The following is a 22,438-nucleotide window of genomic DNA, read 5'->3' as shown; positions in this document are numbered from 1 at the left end:
AAAACTCATAGCAGGCTGATCTTCCTTTGTCCTTGATTTGTCAACTGCAGTGTATGTGGTCGTTGGTGCTACTGTCTGTGGTGGCACACTTTTTCCAAGGTCCCTCATTATCACATAGATTTCTAATACTATATGGGGGATGTAATCGTTAGTACGCCTTTGTCAGGTCTACTAATCACATATCTGGTGCTGGAATCAAGTTCTATCGGGACCCGATTTCTTAGAATGAAACCATAGTTCGGATTTGTTTTCAGTCTGGCGTTTGAAATTATTACTTAAGAACTATGAAAATAAATCAGGTTATTCTTGTGCTGTCGGGAGGCTAGGAAACTTTACCTCTCAACCAAGTAGATTAGTTTGTCCTGGGAATTCTGTATTTATCGGACACCTGCACTTTCTGATATTTCGTTTTCACGAAATCGGAATAAATGTACAAACTCACTTTGGTAAGTGTATGTGTCAATTAGTCACCAAATATTTACATGTTGTGTAAAACACTAGGAGTTCATGATGCTTATACAATAAAGAGTTCTTGGTTAAGATGTATGAGAAAAGTAGCTCAATATTTGATTGACTACAAGGAAAATGTTCCCTGGGCATGACGAATGTAAGAATTGCATTTCGCTGCAGCTGAATTTCGATTGAGCTGAAATTTAGTATACATATGGAAATTAAGAAGTGCAAAATCCGAAAGGACGCTACTCAATATAGGTTAAGTGGGTGGTTAATAAATCGAAAAAAAAAGTCATACATACACTTGTCAGAGACATGCAGTGTTCGCCATACACTTCAGACATACGATTATGAGTTTTGCGGATTGCAACAAATCAGCCGCCAAAAACGAACCACACCTATCAGCTCTTCTTGGCTTGCCTCCATTTCTAATGCTAGACGAACACGCTTTTCACTACCCTCACCCATACAGCAATAAACGAGCAAATATGTGTACCTGTGAGTTGTCACTATGATTTCTCCTCCCGAGATATGGCAGTATCGATAACCAGCAGCAGGGTTTTGCGAGGAATATATTTTATGGGCGGTGTTCGGCTTTCATTTGACTGTTCCTCATATGTCTTTCTTTTTGATTCAGTGGCGGATCCAGGGGGGAAGGGAGCGATCGGGGAGATCAAGAAGAGGAAACTTTTTTATTTTATATATATAAATAAAACCCTCCCAGAGTTTGAAACGGTTAGAAGTAGTTCTAAGTAGCAGTATGACAAGCCCCCTCCCCCAGAAGTCGGTCCTGGATCCGCCCCTGTTTTGATTTGATATAGTTAAGTTAATGTTAGTGTTGTATTGAAGATTAATCTATATAATAAACTTTTTGTTTTATGGTCCAGTTCATGTATATTGAATATACTGGTATTATTTTGTTTAATTCTTGCACGAATTCTTAAATATCAGTTTATAAGAAAGATGATAATCTCTTCTGTTGTTTTTTAGATTGAAGTTGATATTCCTCGTTGCCATCAATATGACGAGCTTTTATCTTCCAATGAAGGTCACCGAAAGTTCAAACGCATTTTAAAAGCGTGGGTTGTCAACCACCCGGAGTATGTGTATTGGCAGGGATTGGATTCCTTGTGTGCTCCATTCTTATATCTCAATTTCAACAATGAAGGTAAGCTGAGCTATTATTAATAATACAAATTTTTAAATTTGTTTTCCGTAGGATAAAACAATAAGCTGTGATTTAATCATTTATGTAACGGGAGAATAAGACGTACCTCAGCCTCAAACCTTACTGTTGAAAATCCTTCACTACAATTATACTTCTTCCTTTCTCTGTATATATACAATATATTAATTTAGCAATGATCAACCCTTTTAGGTTTGAGATCAGTGGCGTATTTAGGGGGTGGCTATCGGGCTCAAGCCATCCTTCCGAAATAGATAAATTTATATATAGCACGCGTATATATAACTGTATACCTACATAGACCCAGTATATATATACATCCACTCAGAAGAATGTGCATAGCCGCCCCCCCCCCTCGAAACAAAATCCTAAATACGTCACTGTTTGAGATGTACTTTTTATTTTACATTCACTGATGGTCGATTTATCTTAATATGGACTCTATATGAAAATGAATTGCATGCTTTCTTGACGCCTTCCGACAGCAAATTTAGGTTTGCTGACCTGATTCATATTTACGTTAAATGTCGTCATAAGTATTCATTTTCTCATTCACTGTTACAGTGGTAAGCCTTTGTTTTTCTTTAGTTCACTTCCTGGAAAACTCATTTGCGCCTAAAAGCTTCTATAAGACTGGTGGAAATTCACTGCCAAAAGTCTAACGAGCAGGAGAAAAAATGAAATAAAATCTTTGAGTTTAACGTCCCACGATTATGCTCTTTAGGCTAAGAGAGACGATTATTAAGGCAAGTGAATAATGATGAAAGAATTGGCGGAATGAGAAAGTGGGAGGAAACGGGAATATCCGGGAAAACCAACGAACACAATGTTGTCTACTACAAACTTACTTGGCCGGGGATCCCACACATCGGAGGTAAGCGCTCTACCACTGAGGACCGTGCCCCCTAACCAGCAAAAAAGTGCACCGTAACCTTTATACACTGTAGCGAAGTCAGCTCGATTGCTTGTTGCATAACTAATTTGTACATCATTTTCTGCCAGTATTTATAATCAGATCGAGTTCAATCTTCTTCACCTGTTTAATGTCATAGGCGAGAAATAACCATTTGGGTAGTTCTGAATGTTTTAAGCATATAGTACATGAATAAAAAAAGTAGTAAATACAAATTGTGAAAGAAAACGTGGTCAAATGAAGGCTTCTATGTAGGTGCAGTACAGAGTGAATACGTCCGACGCTGTGACGTATTTCGCTATTCGAATTGAGTCTTACGATTGCATACTTTCGAGGTACGCCAATATCGCCATCTGAAAGCCATTCAAAAGCGTTTTTCTGGATTTATTTTATTTATTTATTTTATTTATTTAACAATTACCGATACAGCTCTGAGGCCATTTTACACTGGATATCTAACAGTAACAACAACAACAACAACAACAATGGAAAGGATTTGGGAAGGTATCGGCCAAGGTACCATCCCGGCATTTGCCTGGTAGGATTGAGGGAAACCCTGGAAAACCCCAATTAGGATGGTCGGCAGCGGGAATCGAACCCGCGACCTCCCGAATGCGAAGCCAACGCTCTACCACTTGAGCTACTTCGCTCGGTGAATAAGGTACATGTTACAATCTTTGCAGGGTAATTGCCAGTTATCCGCTAGAGGTATTGTAGACTAGCCTGCAGGAGCGAGTCATAAAACAGTAACAATAATCGATAGAAAGATTGTGACACAAACCTTCGTGGGCTAACTCTCTTAACGTGTTGGCCACCTCCGACCTACTTACTAAATGAACTGATAGGATGCACATTTAATAATGAAATACTAATCGTGAACTTCACTCATTTTATAAACATTTACCATTATGCGAGTCCGCAACTTATGTAAAATTTTCTTAACGGTGGATGATGACACCAGACAGTCCTTGAAACGTACGCGGCTAAGTTAATAAAACTTGTGCTTGAATGAAGTTCAAGGTTAGTGTTTTATGACACTGTCTAATTGTTAATGAGCGAAGAAAGAAAGAAAGAAAAAAATGCGTTAGGTTTTAAACCTACACCACGAACTGTCATTAAGAGATGACTAAATTGGAACATATTCTACGAATTGTTATTTATCCTTTATACCAAGAATGTTTAATGCTAAAAAGCAGATAAGAAAACTATCAGAAAAAAGTGTGTCAGGGTGTCTACCACCCGAAAAAGTCACGAAAGTCCCCCAAAAGTCCCAAATTGGAAAAATGGTTACTAAATTCTCCAAAAAGACACATATTTAAGGTGATGGTCACGAAAAAGTACTGCTGAGTAGTTCTAAACAACTTATTTTCTAACTTTTGCTAATAAATTTAAATGCTGTTCTACCCAATGCTCTTAATCCGATAGACCAAAAGTGGAGGAACATGTCACATGTATTTAATTTATATGCTGGACATTGAATAGTTTATTTTTATTGTAATGTCTTTGCATAAATTACTGCTGTGATAGAGGTCTCTCAAACCGACCTTTCAGCTCTTTTTTTTAAGAATACTTTGCGGTCGGTGATGTCATGTGGAAATGTCATTCAAGAGAACAAAAAATGGAATTGTGTTAGATAGTATATAGTTTAAAATGGGATAAATACCGTATGAAGTGTGTTGTAGTTGATTGTAATAATAAAAGCAAGCAAGACAAGTATGGTATACCATAGATTTCCAATAAATGAGAACTTATACGAAGAAGAGTTGAGTTGAGGTGATTTTAGTTTAGCGTCCCTTTCAGCAGCGAGGCTATATGAGACGTGGACCTACTGATTAACGTGGAATCCGAACCACATGAGCTCCCGCCGGGAATCGAACCCGGGTCTCCCACGCCAAAGGCGCGTACGCTAAACGCTTAGCCACGAGGAAGTTCTTTATACGAATAAGAGTTTCTCACTATAAGCGGAACACACATTTAATGTGAGTAATACACGAGTATGTTCTTTTATAACAAGAGGATTATCAGAGTGATTTAAAAAATGAACTGTGGGTCCAAGTCTCATGTAGCCTCGCTGCTGAAAGGGACGCCAAACTATAACCCAACCAACAACCAAGCATATGTATCCTCAGTGTTACCGTTTCGTATATAACGTATTTACGCGAATCTAAGACGCCCTCAAATGTAAGACGCACCCCCCCCCCCCAATTTTTGAAGGAAAGTAAAAAAAAAAGAAAAAAGAAAGAAATCCACGAATGTAAGACGCACCTTTGGCGAAAATGAATAAAACCTACACTGCATTGATTTTAAAGAATAAAATAATAATAAACATGGGAAAACAAATAACGTTATAGGAAAATAAACAAACATTGAACTTACTGCTGGAATTTACGGTATATTCATGTGCATCCGCTGGTACTTTTTTTTTTTCCTAATGTAATTACGGTGCAACACTTGCTTGCGTCAGTTTTATAGCAATCCATTATTGGTATCATATTATCACATTATACCAGTATGTACACACGTACACAAACAAACAAATAATTATTCAGCAGTTATTTAAACTTGTTTCCTTTCTTCTGTTTTGCACTCACACTCGCAAAAAGAACACTTGACATGTTACTGCTCATTATCTGTTTCGCCAAATACACACAAAATACACATTCTTTACAGAAGCTTGAATAACGGGATTAGCAATTTTTGGCAAAACTCCATTTAATCTGGCCTAAATGCGTAACTCAAATCTAAGACGTACCTTGATTTTAGAAGCAAAAAATCGACAAAAAGATGCGCGTAATCGCGTAAATACGGTATATTTATTGCTTTTAGTAAAATACCAATAAGTAAGTGCGATTTTAATATGATAAAGTTGCATATGTTTGTTTGTAAAAGAAAGTTAATCTAGACCCAAACCCCATGATCACATTTTCGTACATACGTTTATTTATTTATTTATTTATAGCCTTGGCGTATGCATGTTTGTCATCGTTTATTCCGAAGTACCTACACAACTTTTTCTTGAAGGACAATTCAGCTGTGATCCAAGAGTATCTAGCCAAATTCTCTCATCTGATAGCATTCCATGACGCAGAGTTAACAAATCATCTGGACAGCATTGGATTTATTCCAGAATTGTACGCAATACCTTGGTTTCTCACCATGTTCTCACGTAAGTATATATCAAATATAGACAGATTTGTTTTATTTTCTAATTTATTGGTTATTTTTACCTTATGTCTCAAGGTTTAAAATGTGTAAACTGAATGACTTTTTTTTTTTTTTTTATTCGTAGCTATACTCTACGAGAATGAATAGGAAAAAAGGCCTAAATTGTAATATAGCACTGTGATGATAGATGATTGGGCATTTGGCAATGTTTACATAGTCATTTTAAGGTGGCGCTTGCAGGTACACGCACTTGCACTTTCGATCTTGTTCTTATTTGATACAAGGCGAAAGGCTTAAACAAAAGAATCTCCCGTAGTTCGACCTTCGAATTCGATTTGGTGTCCCCTATGAAACACATTAATTAACGAGAGCTATGTAGTTAGGATAAGCGGCGTCAGCGCTGAAGACTTGCTCAATTCTTAATGGAAGTCCATGTGATTGGATCCTACATTAAGATGCAGGTTCACGTCTAATATAGCCTCGGTGCTGAAGGGAACATTAAACTCCAAATCAACGTATGACCATTAAGGCTCATTTTTAAAGAAAAAAGTCACAGGGCGAAAGATTCGAAGAATACGATGGTTGGATGAGGATAGAAACTTTTCTCCGTGAAAACCACTGCATAACAAACTATATTTGGTTCAGTGTAATTGTGGTCCATAGAACAATGTTTGTGTCACCTTTCGCGCTAATTCCTCCGAACTGCATTGTGCAATTTCTGTAGCAGTTACTGGTAGAACTAATCATCCAGGTTGTATGAACTCATGGTGTATCCCCTTCTAAAAAAGAACTTACAAGGAACGCGTTAAGCAATCGTGGAGAATATCGAGTCGAATGTGACAGCCGAACTCCCGAAGCTTTCAAAAGAACTGCTGTGTTAGAGCTCCCAACAATGGAAGGATCAATTTAACTCGGATTTCGAAGGCTATTAGGGAAAGCTTTGCCATCTGTCCTACCATTTAACAATTCCAGGAGTGTTTTGGTTATTCCTCATGGTTTAGATATGAAAAACAAAAACAAAACACGAGGAAGAGACTCCTCAAATCATTGAGACATTGTCGAAGTTGGGCGAAAAAGGTACTCTCGTAATATGGTAGGATTTTAGCCAATGAGAAGTCTCCTATGTTAATCTCATCTGAAACAATTTGGATTAGTATTTGGCCTTTCAGCATCTATGGCCATGTTGGCCCGTCACTAGGATTAGGATTAGGAATTAGAATTCTGGGCTTTCATCTATGGCCATGTTAGCCCGTCACTAGGATTAGGATTAGGAATTAGATTTCTGAGCTTTCGGCATCTATGGCCATGTTAGCCCGTCACTAGGATTAGGATTAGGAATTAGATTTCTGAGCTTTCGGCATCTATGGCCATGTTAGCCCGTCACTAGGATTAGGATTAGGAATTAGATTTCCGGGATTTCGGCATCTATGGTCATGTTAGCCCGTCACTAGGATTAGGATTAGGAATTAGATTTCCGGGATTTCGGCATCTATGGCCATGTTAGCCCGTCACTAGGATTAGGATTAGGAATTAGATTTCCGGGATTTCGGCATCTATGGCCATGTTAGCCCGTCACTAGGATTAGGATTAGGAATTAGATTTCTGAGGTTTCGGCATCTATGGCCATGTTGGCCCTTCACGTATATGAGGATGACGTCCGATCACACTATCCGAGGAAAGGGAAGGAAGATAGGATTGGAGAAGGCACGAAGCGACCTGAGATCTGTATGTTAGGTACCATCCCCGCATTTGCCTGGTGTGACTGAGGAAAACCTCACTCAGGATGGCTGACCTGAAAAGGCTTTTATAATTTTTTTCGACCGAGTGTCTGCACCGGAAATCGAACCCGGGACAGCTTGGACCAAAACCTAGAGCGTTAGCGACTACGCTACGCGGGGCCACTCATCTGAAACGAAAGATAATATTCCGATCTATCATTCAAAGCTTATTCTTGTGGTTGATACTTTCGCAACGTCTGGATAGAAAGGAAGGTACGGTTTCTTGCTCTGAAGTCAGATGATGAGTAGAAGAGGGGCTACTTCAAACAAGCTTTCGGGCGAAAAAGAAACGCACTAAAATTATTGTCATAAACTTAAGTCTCCTGCATCTGGCTTTCTTAGAGGCGAGGTAGTGTGGTGAGGAACGATCACTGCTGTGACAATTGATCTTGTGTGATGATATATGCAGTCGCCAACTTCACTCTATTTAAGCCCCGATCGTGGTTTGGTTAATAGTAGGTTCCGTCCTTCATGCCATCTGTGTTGCATACAAACTCAAAGTTACATATATTTTGAACTTTTCCAAATATGTTATTTATGTATTAGTATTAAGTTCTTTGAATACGCTGTTGCAATAAAACAAATATTTTCTGTTTCAGATGTGTTTCCTCTTCACAAGATCTTTCACTTGTGGGATAAACTCCTTCTGGGAGATGCATCTTTCCCGTTGTTTGTTGGCCTGGCTATCTTGCATCAACTGAGAGACACGTTGCTCTCTTCAGGATTCAACGAATGCATTCTGTTGTTTTCAGATCTCCCTGGTAAGAGTTCCTTTGAAGCGTAGGAAAACTATACATTGTTTGTTTGCAAGTGTAACATGTAATTTAGTGATAAGGAATATTTAATATGAAAAACAACCATCTACAAATGGGGTATCTCATCCAAAACGGGATGTACTTGAACCTGAACCCACAAAGTGGGGGTGATGTATATATTTCCTGAAAGCTTGGGTCAAGGTAAGATCAAAACCGGTTACCAGAATTGGGGAGGTATCAAGCATTTCGTTTGAGGGCAGCACGTTACTCATTTTTATTAACACCTTTAAGCGTGTCTTAAAGTCCCGTTGCAACCCCGAAAAATCTGAAACGGTGAGACAGATATAAAACAGAAAAACATGTATTTCATCATTTCAAAAGTATAACGTATCAAAGTAAAATAAATTGTCCCAGGGTCCCCCGCAGGGTTTCAGAGGGGGTCCAACTCAAAAATTTTAAATGGAAAGGGGGGTCAACTTGCATATCGTATGAAAGTTGATGTTAAATAAAAGAAGATAAATCAAGTCGCGACTCTCTACGATAAGCTTGTGCAAAATAACGGTGGGTCAAAATATCAACACAATCTTCATTGCAAAGTCTATGGCCACTCGTATGTATCTGAAACGGTGGAATAGGTGTAGAAACAAAAACACGGATATGTCATTATTTCAAACGTATAATGATTCAAAGTTAAAAAAACAAGTTCCAGGGTCCCTCGCAGGGTCCCAGACGGGGTCAAACTCAAAATGTTGAAATGGAAAGGGGTTCAAATTGAATATCGTATGAAAGCTTATGTTAAGTAAAAGAAGAGAAAACAAGTCTCGAATCTTGATGAAAAAGTCTATTGCCACTCCTATTAATCTGAAACGGTGAGACAGATGTAAAAACAAAACAAAACAAAAACAAAAACTAGAAATGTATCAAAGGAAAAAGAAATATCCCAGTTTCAACTGTAGGATCCCAGACGGGGTCCAACTCAAAACTTTTAAGTGCCAAAGGGGGTAAATAAGCATATCATGTGAAAGCTCGTGTTAAATGATACAGAACTGGACATCGGACAAGTCTCGACTGTCGATAAGCATTGCAAAATGACACGAGTCATTTCTTTTGATACATTCTAGTTTTTGTTTTGTTTTGTTTTGTTTTTGCATCTGTCTCACCGCTTCAGATTAATAGGAGTGGCAATAGACTTTTTCATCAAGGGTCAAGACTTGTTTTCTCTTCTTTCACGTAACATAAGCTTTCATACGATATTCAATTTGAACCCCTTTCCATTTCAACATTTTGAGTTTGACCCCGTTTGGGACCCTGCGAGGGACCCTGGAACATTTTTTTTTTAACTTTGAATCATTATACTTTTGAAATAATGACATATCCGTGTTTTTGTTTCTACACCTATTCCACCATTTCAGATACATACGAGTGGTCATAGACTTTGCAATGGAGATTGTGTTGATATTTTGACCCACCGCTATTTTGCACAGGCTTATCGTAGAGAGTCGCGACTTGATTTATCTTCTTTTATTTAACATCAACTTTCATACGATATGCAAGTTGACCTCCCTATCCATTTAAAAATTTTGAGTCGGACCCCGTCTGGAACCCTGCGGGGGACCCTGGGACAATTTATTTTACTTTGATACGTTATACTTTAGAAATGATGAAATACATGTTTTTCTGTTTTCATATCTGTCTCACCGTTTCAGATTTTTCAGGGTTGCAACGGACTTTAAGACACGCTTAAAGGTGTTAATAAAAATGAGTAACGTGCTGCCCTCAAGCGGAATGCTTGAGACCTCCCCAATTTTGGTAATCGGTTTTGATCTTACCTTGACCCAAGCTTTCAGGAAATATATACATCACCCCCACTTTGTGGGTTCAGGTTCAAGTACATTCCGTGTAAGAGCAATTATCCCGTTCCCAGTATTTGATGAACAATTTAATCTTTTGGCAACACTGAGGACTTGAAAACCTCCTGTTTATTTTGTCTCTTTATTAATACTAATGCAGGACATTGTCGATCAATAATGCATGGATACAACAATGTAGTAGAGCCATGCTTGAAGATAGTACTGTCTGAGGGTTAAAGGATATCACCAAGTTTCTACAGCGATCGTTGTCACAACAATATTTTGAATTCTATTCAATAAGGCTTTTCTGTCGTTTGGTTTCATATAAGATCTGTACTTTGCTCAAAGAAAACAACAGATTGCTTAGAAATATACGTTAAAGATCGTAACTGAAGAAAGACCTAGTTTTTACTTTTTTTTTTTTTTTTTTTTTTTTTGGTATACAAATACTGTATTTAAATATAACTTAAAACTATACAACTCGCAAAAACCTATAGCCAGTTAGATGACCAAATACATATGCTTCATGTTATGCGAACTAGGGATCCCTCCCACCATTGGGCCACTGTACTCCCAATAAAATTATTGAAGGGCCATAATGTCATAATACTTAATGGGAGAGCAATTAAGTATTGCATCTCTGCCAGCTGTTGTCGTTGCATCTTGCTTATTGGTATTGAGTAGCCATCAAATTATTTACAACTCTGTGAGTAATTATATACAGGGCAGACCAAATCTTCCTAAATTAAACTGTTCACTATTTCTGAATTATTTCAACAAATTGCAGATAGGTAGGTGATCAATAGAGGTTTTAAAAAGGAGGAGTCAGCATAAAAAGCTGGTCGTTGTATCTATTACCTCAAGCAACTGTAAGTGCGAGTTCGAGGTTTGAGTCACTGTCAGATTTTGGTTATAACCTTTGTTATCTTGTAGCAACTTGCACTTATGAAACGTTATTTCTTCTGTTGTAGAAATCGACATCGAGCGTTGTGTGAAGGATTCGATTGAGTTCTTCTGTGCAACACCCCACAGCGTGACTTTCCGACAACACGAAAGAAGAATACGAACACAAGATACGGAATCTACTGAGAAATACCAGGAGAACCCAGAATTGGTAAGAACAACTTCCATAGCATGTAATACCCGGGTATTTTGACACTAACCCTGTACCGTAATTTCCATTATAGAAGTCTTCTACGAAGCACAAGAAGGGGAATCTTTTGCCATTTCTCTTTACGGGGTTTCCACAGGCCCTTCGAGAGTGAACACTACGTGAGGGAAGTGGTCTCTTCAGGAGACCAAAACCGCAGAAATCCTATAGCCTGCATCTGATGATCTTACCAGTATATTCTCAGTTAGAATAGCCTTGATATGTGTGGTTGTCTCCATTGGTTGCAGAAATCTGAGCATGGAATGAGACGTATGGTGTAAACGAACTTGATTTATAGCATTTCCGTACAAGTAAGGCATGTCTTCTATATAAATAGGTGTACACATATGTTGCCAATGGTATGTAGAGATAATTTTATAGTTTTTGGGTTCCTGATGAATAGTGAATATTTCTTTACAGCAATATTTTGCGATGACCATAAATCCTTTTGAGAAAGTTGCCTTGCAATGATCTGGACGGGATTTCGGTCTACCGAAGTTTGAGTTATAGCGCGATTTTATCACAATCGGATAGACAAATCCAAACTTCATCTAACAAAGCAGCGATCTTCCATTCGTCATCGGATACATGGCGCTCTTTCAACGACGGGTCTTACTTATGTCCCAGTACTGAAATATCTTCCGGATATTGTCGTGCAGTGTGTGGATCAGAGTTCTCTGGGATATGTGTAGCCATCACACATTGTGCAGGAAAGTTCGTTTAGAGAGCCATTCGGCGCAACTTCTGAGGCGCACCTGTCACTATACTTCACGCTCGATTCGACACCTTTTGGTGGGTGAACTAATGACTGGAATCTCTGGAGCCTCGTTTGTATGGAAATGCCGTAAATCTCTTAATATCTTAATCATGTTCCTAATAGTGGTCGATCCTATGGTGAATCACTTTTAGTTGCACTCTTTTTGAATTTTAGACATAGAAAACTTGGCGTGGAAACAAGGTTGGCTGGTTTAAACCAAGGTGGTTTAAACCTTGGTTTAAACCAGCTGTTAAAAAAAAAAAAAAAAGGTTTAACTCTCCCCCCCCCCCAAAAAAAACCGAAAAATGCTTTAAATCGTGTGAACTTCATGGTGACGTTTCCACATACCAAACCATCCGCATTACGTTTACTACTTTTCACCTTTCAATCAAGGGGTCCCGTGTTCAATTCCCGGTCGAACCACAACCCATCTTTCAAGTGTAAACCAAGTAGCAATTCGAGGTGTCCCTCTAAGCGAAAGTCTTCTCCGTGATAACCGTGGTATTTCATAAGGATGTTAAGCCTAAACATACGAAATGAAACCAAATTATATATTTCTACTTGAATGAATACCTGTTGTTTTATAAAGCCAAGGTTGCTTAAATATATTGATAGAAATTGGCAAAATTTATCAACTGCCTACGTAGCTTCCAACATCAGCTTGGATTAGACTTGGTTTTTATTTTATTGAATGATATCTACATACCAAATTTGTAATTTAATACCTCAGTTTTAGCGTAGTGATTATGATACGTTGACCTTAAAATTTTACATACAAATACATTTAAAGTAATGAGGATTTTCCCAATGGCTAAGGCGGGAGTTTCCCGATTTGTATATAATTCTGTGTAATGTTTTTACTTGTGTAAGTGTTTATCTTTTTGTCCTTCTGAAATGACTCTTGACAATTATATTAACAAGTAGGCCTATGTAAAGATCAGTACAACGTGTTTTTATCAGGAGCTCTTCGTGAGTGAGTCGGCAATCGCATTTGTGACCAATTAGTCCCGGCTTCGTGTCCAAATGAACAATTTCTCTTGGATGTAAGGCGAGAAACTGTTTGGATTCCGCTTTAAGCTTAGGTGACTCCTTCCAGCATAACCTTGTTGTTGCATAACAACACCAAGGCGAGACAAGCTAATTTCTGTCCATATCTAATATAAATACATAGAGTAAATTATTTAAACAAAAAAAAAAAAAAAAAAAAAAAAAAAAAAAAAAAAAAACCTGGTTTAGACAAAAAAAAAACTGGTTTTTTGGTTTTTTCAATATAAACCATGGTTTTTGCCAACCCTGTGTGGAAAAGAGCCAGGATTATCCTTTCCAAAACTTGTTCATTTTGGAAACTGTGATGCACATACTTTATGACACGGAAATAATACTTCAGAGTCGTAACTCTGTTTTGACCTTCAAACAACCCCAGTGCTATCGAAACTATGGTGATTGATGGGGACTAAATGTTGGACACATATATGCGACTCAACTACAGGGTGTTACAAAAATTTGTCACAAAATTTTGGAAATAGATTCTCATATCAAAACAAGAAATAAAGTTCATATAGACCTGTGATCGGAAGTGCATAGTTTTGTAGTTACAGGGTGCCGAAAACGTAAAAAAAATGAACTTTAAAGGTCCATGGTTCCATTACTATAGAACCGATCGTAGTCGGATCAAAACATCACTGATGAACTAGTATGTGAACTATCCAAATATCCATTTTTCAGAACTTCCGGTACTTGCACAATAATTTTTAGAGGTGGTTTGGGAGTACTTGATCACTCTCCACCTACATTTGTAAAAATTGGTGTGCAAATACTGCAGCATTCTTAAACGCGGATATTTGGATAGTTCACATACCAGTTCCGTAGTAATGTTTTGACCCGATTACGATCGGTCCTATACTAGTGGAACTATAAACTCTTGAAGTTCACGTTTTCGGCACCCTATAACTCCAAACCTATCGACTTTTGAGCACAGATCCATATGAGTTCTTTTCTTACTTTGATATGGGGAATCTGTTCTCGAAATATTGACATATTTTTTATAACACCCTGTATATAACGTAAATAAAAATATAATCTGATCAAAGCAAACATTTATTACTACTAATGTGTATTGTAGCTTCGACAATATATCATTATCTTCATCAGGCACATTCTGGTAAAGGCAAAGATATATATTGCTGAAACTGTAACACAGTGTATTAATACAAGTTTTTGCTTTGATAAAATAGGGGTATTTCTTCTATGCACTTGTACATATGTGTTTTTTCAATGATGAATATGGCAGATACCCGTAATTATCAAGTGCTGTCCCCTGGACATATTTTACGTGGCTACAGTCTCTCAAACAGGGGGTGCACGATGGTTCAGTGGTAGAACGCTTACCTGTGGTGTGTCGGGTCTCTAGTTCAATCCCCAGCCAAGTAAGTTTGTGGTGGACGAAATCGTGTCCGTGGGTTTTCTCGGGGTACTCCCGTTTCCTCCCACTTCGTCATTCCACCAATGCTTCCATAATCATTGACTTGCGTTAATCATCGTCTCCCTTAGCCTAAGGAGCATAATTGTGAGACGTAAAACTCAAAGATTTCATTTCATTTCATAGTCTTGCAAACAGTATTTCACGTTGGTAATTAATAGAAGTTAATTTTTTTTTCTTTCTTTCTTCTGGAGTATTTACCCAGTACAATGTAGTGTTTCAAGTTAATGATTAGGTCGTGTTCGTTGGTGTTCATGAACTGACCCGATATGTTTAAATTGCCTCTTCACTCTAGCTTTGTTGTATGGAAAACCATCTTGTCTATATTTCAGCCGTTGATTGTGGGTGTTGCAAAGTGTAGTATGGGTACTGTGATTTAAATCCACTGTTTAATAAAGATACTTACCGCCTTATGCAGAGTCGTTTTGACGTAGGATTAGAATCATACTAAAGCTCCGACTACCGTATGTTAGGCGGACTCTTTAGTATGGCGTTAATCACGCGTCAGAACGACTCTGCATAAGGCCCTTAATGTATAGAGAATGTAAGAGTGTGTTATTTCATTAAGATTTAATTTTCTTTGTAGGAAATGGATGCAATCCCTATTCCGGAGCTTCAGAGAGAGAAATGTCCTCGTATCAGTGGTGCTGAACTCCTGGAATTACTTGATTTACAGCATACACGCTTCTCTCGTCCGAAAGTCATCGTTGTGGATATACGCAATCCCGAAGAGTATCCTTTGCAAAATAATGATTATAAACATATAAATCAAACAACACAGATATATATATACTATACTGATTTTTAAAATTAAAAACAAAAAAATTAATGAGATAAGCGTGGTAATTAAATACACATTAGGCGGACTTCTTAGTTTTACGTAGTTACGCCAATGGCCGGTACGTTACTTCATGTATTTTTTTTTTTAACGCACGCCTTCTGTGATATCGCAGATATGTGCGTAGTTATCAGGCTACTACAGCAAAGAATTAAGTATATAGCATATTGTAAAGTTCTGCTTATGCAGGTATAGGTAGAGAAAATTACAGTTCGGAATCGTTTTTTCCTACTACCAAGTTTTATAGCAAAATCTTCTTTTCTGTAAACAGTATATTACAGAAATCACTATGATGTAAAATCCTCTAATACTTGAGTGAAAAATGCTATCCCAAGGCCCGAGAAGCCTAGGGATGGATCTCTACAGAGTTCCAAGCAAGCTAGGTGGAGTGGATTTAGAATTCCCAATGCTCCACGCAAGCGGAAGGGGGGGAGAAGGGTAATAGTATACATGAGATGGCACTATGCAACTACATGCTCCCGCTTTATTGCGAGAATTTTAGTGGTAATATTATTCTAAGAAGAACTTACTCTACACTATTTTATCTGTGAATTATGCAGTGGTAAGAAGAACATCGAAAATGTACTTTCGTAGTGATAGAAACTGAGATATGAATAATTTGTGAAACGTAAACAAAACTTGTATTTGTGTTTCCACTAGAAGTATTATTTTAGTATTTTAAATGCGAGTTAGCCCTCTGGAGGAAAAAGAAATGTTGAATCCAGTCTCCAATGGATAAAAGTGTAAAGCTGTGCCAAAACAATAATAGCTGTGTAGATTTCATTTTATTAGTTCGTAGTGGATTCTCAGAATTTTGAAAAATATATTACAATAAAGTGGCGGCCATTTGCAATCTCATAGCTGCAATCTCTATGAAAGTCAGCGTTGCCAGCTTCCCTGTTTTAACTCTACGGTTTACGCTGAAATTATGGTTTCAGAAAAATCGCATTGATATTGAAAATTATAGCTTCTTTGTGTTAGAATTTTGTTTATGTTATACAATGGAGGGTTCATTTTGTATTAATTGTGAAAAACTGCAAAGAGAACTGAATGCAAAACTAGAAGAAATTCTATCGAAACAATTAATAATAGACATATTATCTAAAGACATTCTGCAAAATAATGGACAGATCTCTCAAAACGAAAATACAAGTGCATCCTGGAGTGAAATTGTAAAACGCAATATTAATGTACACCCCAACTCGCAAGAAAGCAACACCCTTGAACAGGTGAAAAGAAACAATGTCCCTCATTCAGTGCATAATAGTGTCAACCAACCAATAGCTAAAAACTCATCGAAATTTGTTGGAAATGTTCGGCAGAAGAAAAACAATGTAAATGTAATATACAACAGTAAATACGAAACGCAGTTATTGGAGGACAAAGAAAAGGTCGAAACAAATAAAAGTAAACCGCGATATAATCTGAAGTCGCAAACTATGCGTAATGTAAAAACCACACAATATCAACTGGTAGGTTCACCAGAAGGCATTAGAACTCAGAATAGATTTGTAGTGCTTGAAGGTGAAATGGTCAAAGAACATTTTAAAAGTAGTACGTCGCAGGACAGGAAAAGTATTCCGAAATTCTTTGAAGATGGTGAAACCCATAACAAGCTGAGAACAAAATTAGACGTAAATGTGACTCGACAAAACAACAGAAGAAATAGGAATGCTGAAGGGAGTAATAGACAGGAAAGTGACCTGAAGAAACTAGTTATATTATCAGATAGCCAAGGTCGTGGGTTAGGTACACTTATGAACAACAAACTAAACAAGGTAAGAACAGTTAACTTTGTTAAGCCAGGAGCTCGATCTGAGCAAGTGTTGAAGGACTGCGTACAAGAAACAGAAAAACTCACAAAAGAGGATTATGTGTTAATAATCACTGGAACTAATGATGTATCTAAAAACGAAGCAAATAGTGTAATAGCTGCTTATGAAAGTGTATTAGGTAAATTAGGTAATACCAATGTTCTGGCTTGTACAGTCCCTCACCGGTACGACTTAATTGATAAATCTTGTGTCAATTTAGAAGTGAGGAAAACCAATCAGGAAATCATGAAATTATGTAACAAGTATACTAATGTACATATTGTCGATCTTGCGTCTCTCGACCGAACGCACCATACTCAGCATGGTCTACATTTAAACCGCAGAGGTAAGCTTTTCATTGTAGACAAGGTAAATCAATTAATAAGTAATAAGTCCAGTGCAAAATCATATAGTACAGTACAGTATAGAAATGGGCAAACAAAATCTTTAGCCTGCAAACAGGTTACTAATAATACAAAGGTAACGTCTAAATGTACAGTTGTAAAAGATGCCTCTAGAGCTTTGAACACATTTCAGTTCTCCAACGTAAGTTTTAGTTTAGCTATGGGGAATGGATTGCTTGAAATGCACAGTGAGGATAGCCAAATGTTGTTTGCAGCAAAAGAGATGCTTCACAATTTGGGGCGTACATCAGTGACACTAGTAAATCTTAATAGTGAGAAGCCAGTACATAACCAAACATGTAACTTTGAAAAAAGGAGTACAGATACATCTACTGAGAGTTTGCAATCCATGGCTTTCTTTAATGGTAAGGCAGAAGGCAATGAAAACGTTTCGGAACACAACAAAAGAAACGCAAAAGTTATCCTCCCAATTTCTCAATGCATGACACCACAAAAGAAACATACACATTCAACAATAGGCGCCCCAAGTAGTAGTACGCGTGTGACCAATCGACAAAGGCGATTACCCGAAAAACTCAGGAATAATGATTTTTTATGCGACGAGACAATAATATCATTTCTAAAGTAGTTAATGGGGAACATGTATCTAAGTTTGATGAAAATCTAAGCATCAAAGAGATAACAAATGCTCCACTCATCGACACAGATACCTCTTCTAGGTCAGTATGCTATCAATCAAACCAATATAATACAGTTGAACTAAAGGTACTACATCAGAATATACAATCCATTAGAAATAAAATAGACGAACTAGACATACTAATCAGAAACGACACTGAGCTGATGAACCCAGATGTAATTTGTATTACCGAACACTGGTTGAGGGAAGATGAAATAGAGTATACAGTCCTACCAAATTATATATGTGTTGGTGGATTTTGCCGGACATTCAGTAGGTGCGGTGGTGCTTTAATGTTTGTGAGAAAAATATTAAAGTATAAGGTAAAAAACAACAGCATGTATCTGAATGAGGAATAGACATTTGAGCATGCAGTAATAGAAATCGAAAAATCAGGACATAGGTTCATTATAATAGTCATCTATAGAACACCTGACAGCTCCTTTCCCCGTTTTATTGAAAAATTAGAACAACTGTTAACTCTAGTTAAGAAAGAAAGTAAACCAATCGTATTATGTGGCGACCTAAACATTGATTTCCTGACACCATCAAATCACCTAACATTATTATCAAACACTTTGCAATCCTTCGGCCTACAACACACTATAAACACTCCAACCCGCATTACAGAAAACTCAGAATCTTGTATAGATCAAATTATAATAGATAATGAAACTACTTCCTTTAAAGCAAATAATCTTAACACATCACTCTCCGACCATAATGCAGTTCAAATAAACATAACACTTCAACCCCAAGATCGGAAAATTGATAGAAAAGAATGTAAGTGGGGAAGAAACTTTCATGAAACGAACGTGGAGTACTTTCAATATCTTCTTAGCAAGGAAGACTGGACGGACACACTACTAGAAAATGACGTAAACAATAAATACAGACAGTTCATTAATACAGTTAGGCACTATTTCGAAATAGCCTTTCCACTTAAAAAGATAAAGGTATATTCTCACAAAACTAGATGCAACTGGATAACACGAGGCATAATTAATTCCTGCATGAGAAAGAAACAACTACATACAATTGTAAAAAGGACGAATAATAGGAAACTAAAAGAATATTTTAATAAATATAGAAGTATTCTTAAAGGTGTAATAAAAGAAGCAAAGAAAATGCACACATCAAATAGGATATCTAAATCTGATAACAAGAACAAAACACTATGGCAAGTAGTAAATGAACAATCAACCGCATCAAAAACGCAAAAAATAGAAATTAAAAAAATAATTCAGCATGGCCGAGAAATAACAAATAAACAACATATTGCAAACCTACTTAATGATTTTTTTGCCAACGTTGCGAAAAAATACTCAAATTCTAAGTCTGAAAAGACTAACAACATAAAATTATCTAGTAATTCTGTATCTATATACTTAATACCTACCACAGAGTTAGAAATAAGATCAATTATTAAAAAAATGAAGACGAAAAAATCTTCTGGGCCCGACGATATTCCTTATTACTTGCTTAAAATGTGTGCCGAATATTTTCTTATACCGTTGACTGATATATGCAATTCCTCTCTTGAAACGGGAACATTTCCAGAAGATCTTAAACTTGCAAAAATAAGACCTATACACAAAAAAGGATCAACTACTGACCCAGGAAATTATCGTCCTATCTCTATTCTATCTGTTTTCTCCAAAATTTTAGAAAAAGTTATGTATAACAGATTGGTGCCCTTTTTGGAAAAGAATAATATCTTCACGAAGAGCCAATTCGGGTTTAGAAAGTGCAAATCAATTAACAATGCTGTAGTTGCTTTTCTAAGTGATATATATAAAGCGAGAGAGAGAAGAAATAAAATATATGGAATTTTTCTGGATCTCACAAAAGCCTTTGACCTTGTTAATCAATCAATTAACAATGCTGTAGTTGCTTTTCTAAGTGATATATATAAAGCGAGAGAGAGAAGAAATAACATATATGGAATTTTTCTGGATCTCACAAAAGCCTTTGACCTTGTTAATCACAAAATTTTATTGAATAAATTGCGTAATTATGGTATTAGAGGTCATGCTAATTTATGGTTCCACTCCTATTTGACTAACCGCATGCAATATGTAGAAATAGGTCCAACCAAGTCAGAGGTAAGACACATTAGGCACGGAGTTCCACAAGGATCAATATTAGGTCCTATACTTTTCCTTATCTACATTAACGATCTTCCTGATTATATAGTTCCAAACAAAAGCGTACTTTTTGCGGATGATACAAATATTTTAGTTGAAATTCCAAATAACATTTGCTCCGAGGAAATCATATTTAAGAACACGACAGATAAAATTACAGAATGGATAAAAGCAAACCAACTTAACTTAAATGCAGCGAAAACAACTATAATGAGTTTCAATGAAGGAAAACTGAACTCTCTAAATATACATCAAATACGTATAGACGGGGAACTCATACAGGTATCTGACTCTTGTAAATTTTTAGGGATAAAATTGGACTCTAAGTTAACATGGGACGATCACGTGAATGATTTGTTGAGGAAACTAAGCGCGAAAATATATCTTATACGTAAAGTTAGTAAGATTCTAACTACAGAAACATTGAAAACAATTTATTTCGGATTGATTCAGTCAATTCTATCGTATGGAATCATTTTTTGGGGTAATACCTGTTATGCAAAGAAAGTGTTTACTATGCAGAAGAAAATGTTACGAATAATGTTATCAGTCCCGTTTCATACACCAAGTAGACCACTGTTTCAGAAACTTAAAATATTACCATTGCCGTGTATATACATTCTAGAAACAACATCATTTATACATATGAATAAAAGAAACTCTCAACTCAACTCGGACCTACACGAATACAACACAAGAACAACCAATCATATTCATATCCAAAATTTCCGTCTAACAAGAACTCAAAATTCGTTACACCACATAGGAATAAAACTTTATAATAAATTACCAGATCGTGTCAAACGAATGCCAAACTTGCAGTTTAAAAGACACCTCAAGTTACTGTTACTCAAACATCTTTTCTATGGTTTAGATGAATATCTTCACTGTGATCTTTCTTTATAATGTAAATATCAAAATTTATTTGAATTTTAAAATATATAAAACAAGGTAAATTTATATTTTCTCTAAAAGTACACTTAGTTTGTTTTATTGTTACGTATATATTTTATATTATTACTTTATATATTGTATTATTATATATTATTTTTTTTAATAATTGTAATACTAATTGTAGCGTATCTCTTGCAATTATTATTATTATAACTTGTAATAGTAACTGTATCTCTTGACGAAGCCATGAACGCTAAGTTCTTACGGCGGAAAATGAAATAAATAAATAAATAAATAAATAAAAGTCACAAAACTCCACACAAGTGGAAGAGGGGGGGGGGGTTAAAAGTCACAAAACTCCACGCAAGTTAGGTGACTAAGATTAGGAATCCCAACAGAGCTCCGAGCAAGCTAAGTGGGTAGAAAAGGAGCCCTAGAGCTCCGAGCAAGCTAAAGGCTTTAGGTTATGTTCCTCTCAAAGCTCCAGACAAGCTGAGGGAGTGGAGATGGCCAGTCAATGAGATCCTCCTGGTTATATATGTGCTTTAGTGTGGCGGTGGCGCTGGTGTTCCTGTAGTAAATCGTAGTAGGACACACATGGTTAATGCTTGTAAACATAAGCATGTCTAGGTTGTTTCTCAACAAAGCCATGTGCGGGATAGTACAATACTTATGCATATTTAACAACGTAGTAGTTAATATAAAATGTTGTGTCAGGTGATAATGATTAGGTTGTTGCAGGGAACATTTAAATTGTCAGTCACCGACAGTGTTTAATTGAAGGATGTTTTAAAATAGAGGATCTGCCCATATGTATCTTCATCCTATTAAATCAATGAAGCCAAAAAACAACCGAGCATCGCCAAGTCTGATTGGCTACTCTCGTTTCTTGCATCGTCTGATTGGCTACTTTCGTTTCCGGCATGATTGTTGGCTCAAAACATTGCGATCCTATTGGGCAGAGTAGGGGTGACGAAACTGTGACTAATGGCTTTAAGATTTTGTTGTAAGGGCAGATCCTATATTTTATAAGATCCTTGGTTTAATTAAAGGAAGTAATCGGTTTGGAAGTTTTGAGAATAAAGTTCAGGACTGTTGCTGCTACCAAGGTTGAAAAAATCACGATTAAAAAAAAAAAAATCATTTTTGCCGATTTTTTCGATTTAATTCGATTTTTTGATTTAAATCACTTGTACTTGATTTTTTTTTTAAAAA

The 22,438-nt window shown here is 36.7% G+C and overlaps 1 protein-coding gene across 1 annotated transcript in view; it reads left to right on the top strand.

The window, feature by feature from the left end:
- The window catches only part of LOC145670472 (TBC domain-containing protein kinase-like protein), a 68,650-nt gene that overhangs the window by 35,921 nt on the left and 10,291 nt on the right, over positions 1 to 22,438 (top strand). The window contains exons 9-13 of the mRNA XM_081739185.1: positions 1,444 to 1,621; positions 5,512 to 5,718; positions 8,095 to 8,256; positions 11,072 to 11,214; positions 15,073 to 15,218. Of these exons, the coding sequence (XP_081595311.1) occupies positions 1,444 to 1,621; positions 5,512 to 5,718; positions 8,095 to 8,256; positions 11,072 to 11,214; positions 15,073 to 15,218 (836 nt within the window). The remainder of the gene's footprint in view (positions 1 to 1,443; positions 1,622 to 5,511; positions 5,719 to 8,094; positions 8,257 to 11,071; positions 11,215 to 15,072; positions 15,219 to 22,438) is intronic.

The sequence above is a fragment of the Thermobia domestica genome, chromosome 14, assembly GCF_964235325.1.
Source record: "Thermobia domestica chromosome 14, izTheDome1.hap1.1, whole genome shotgun sequence".
Classification (NCBI taxonomy): domain Eukaryota; kingdom Metazoa; phylum Arthropoda; class Insecta; order Zygentoma; family Lepismatidae; genus Thermobia; species Thermobia domestica.
This window is presented reverse-complemented; position numbering and strand designations above follow the sequence as displayed.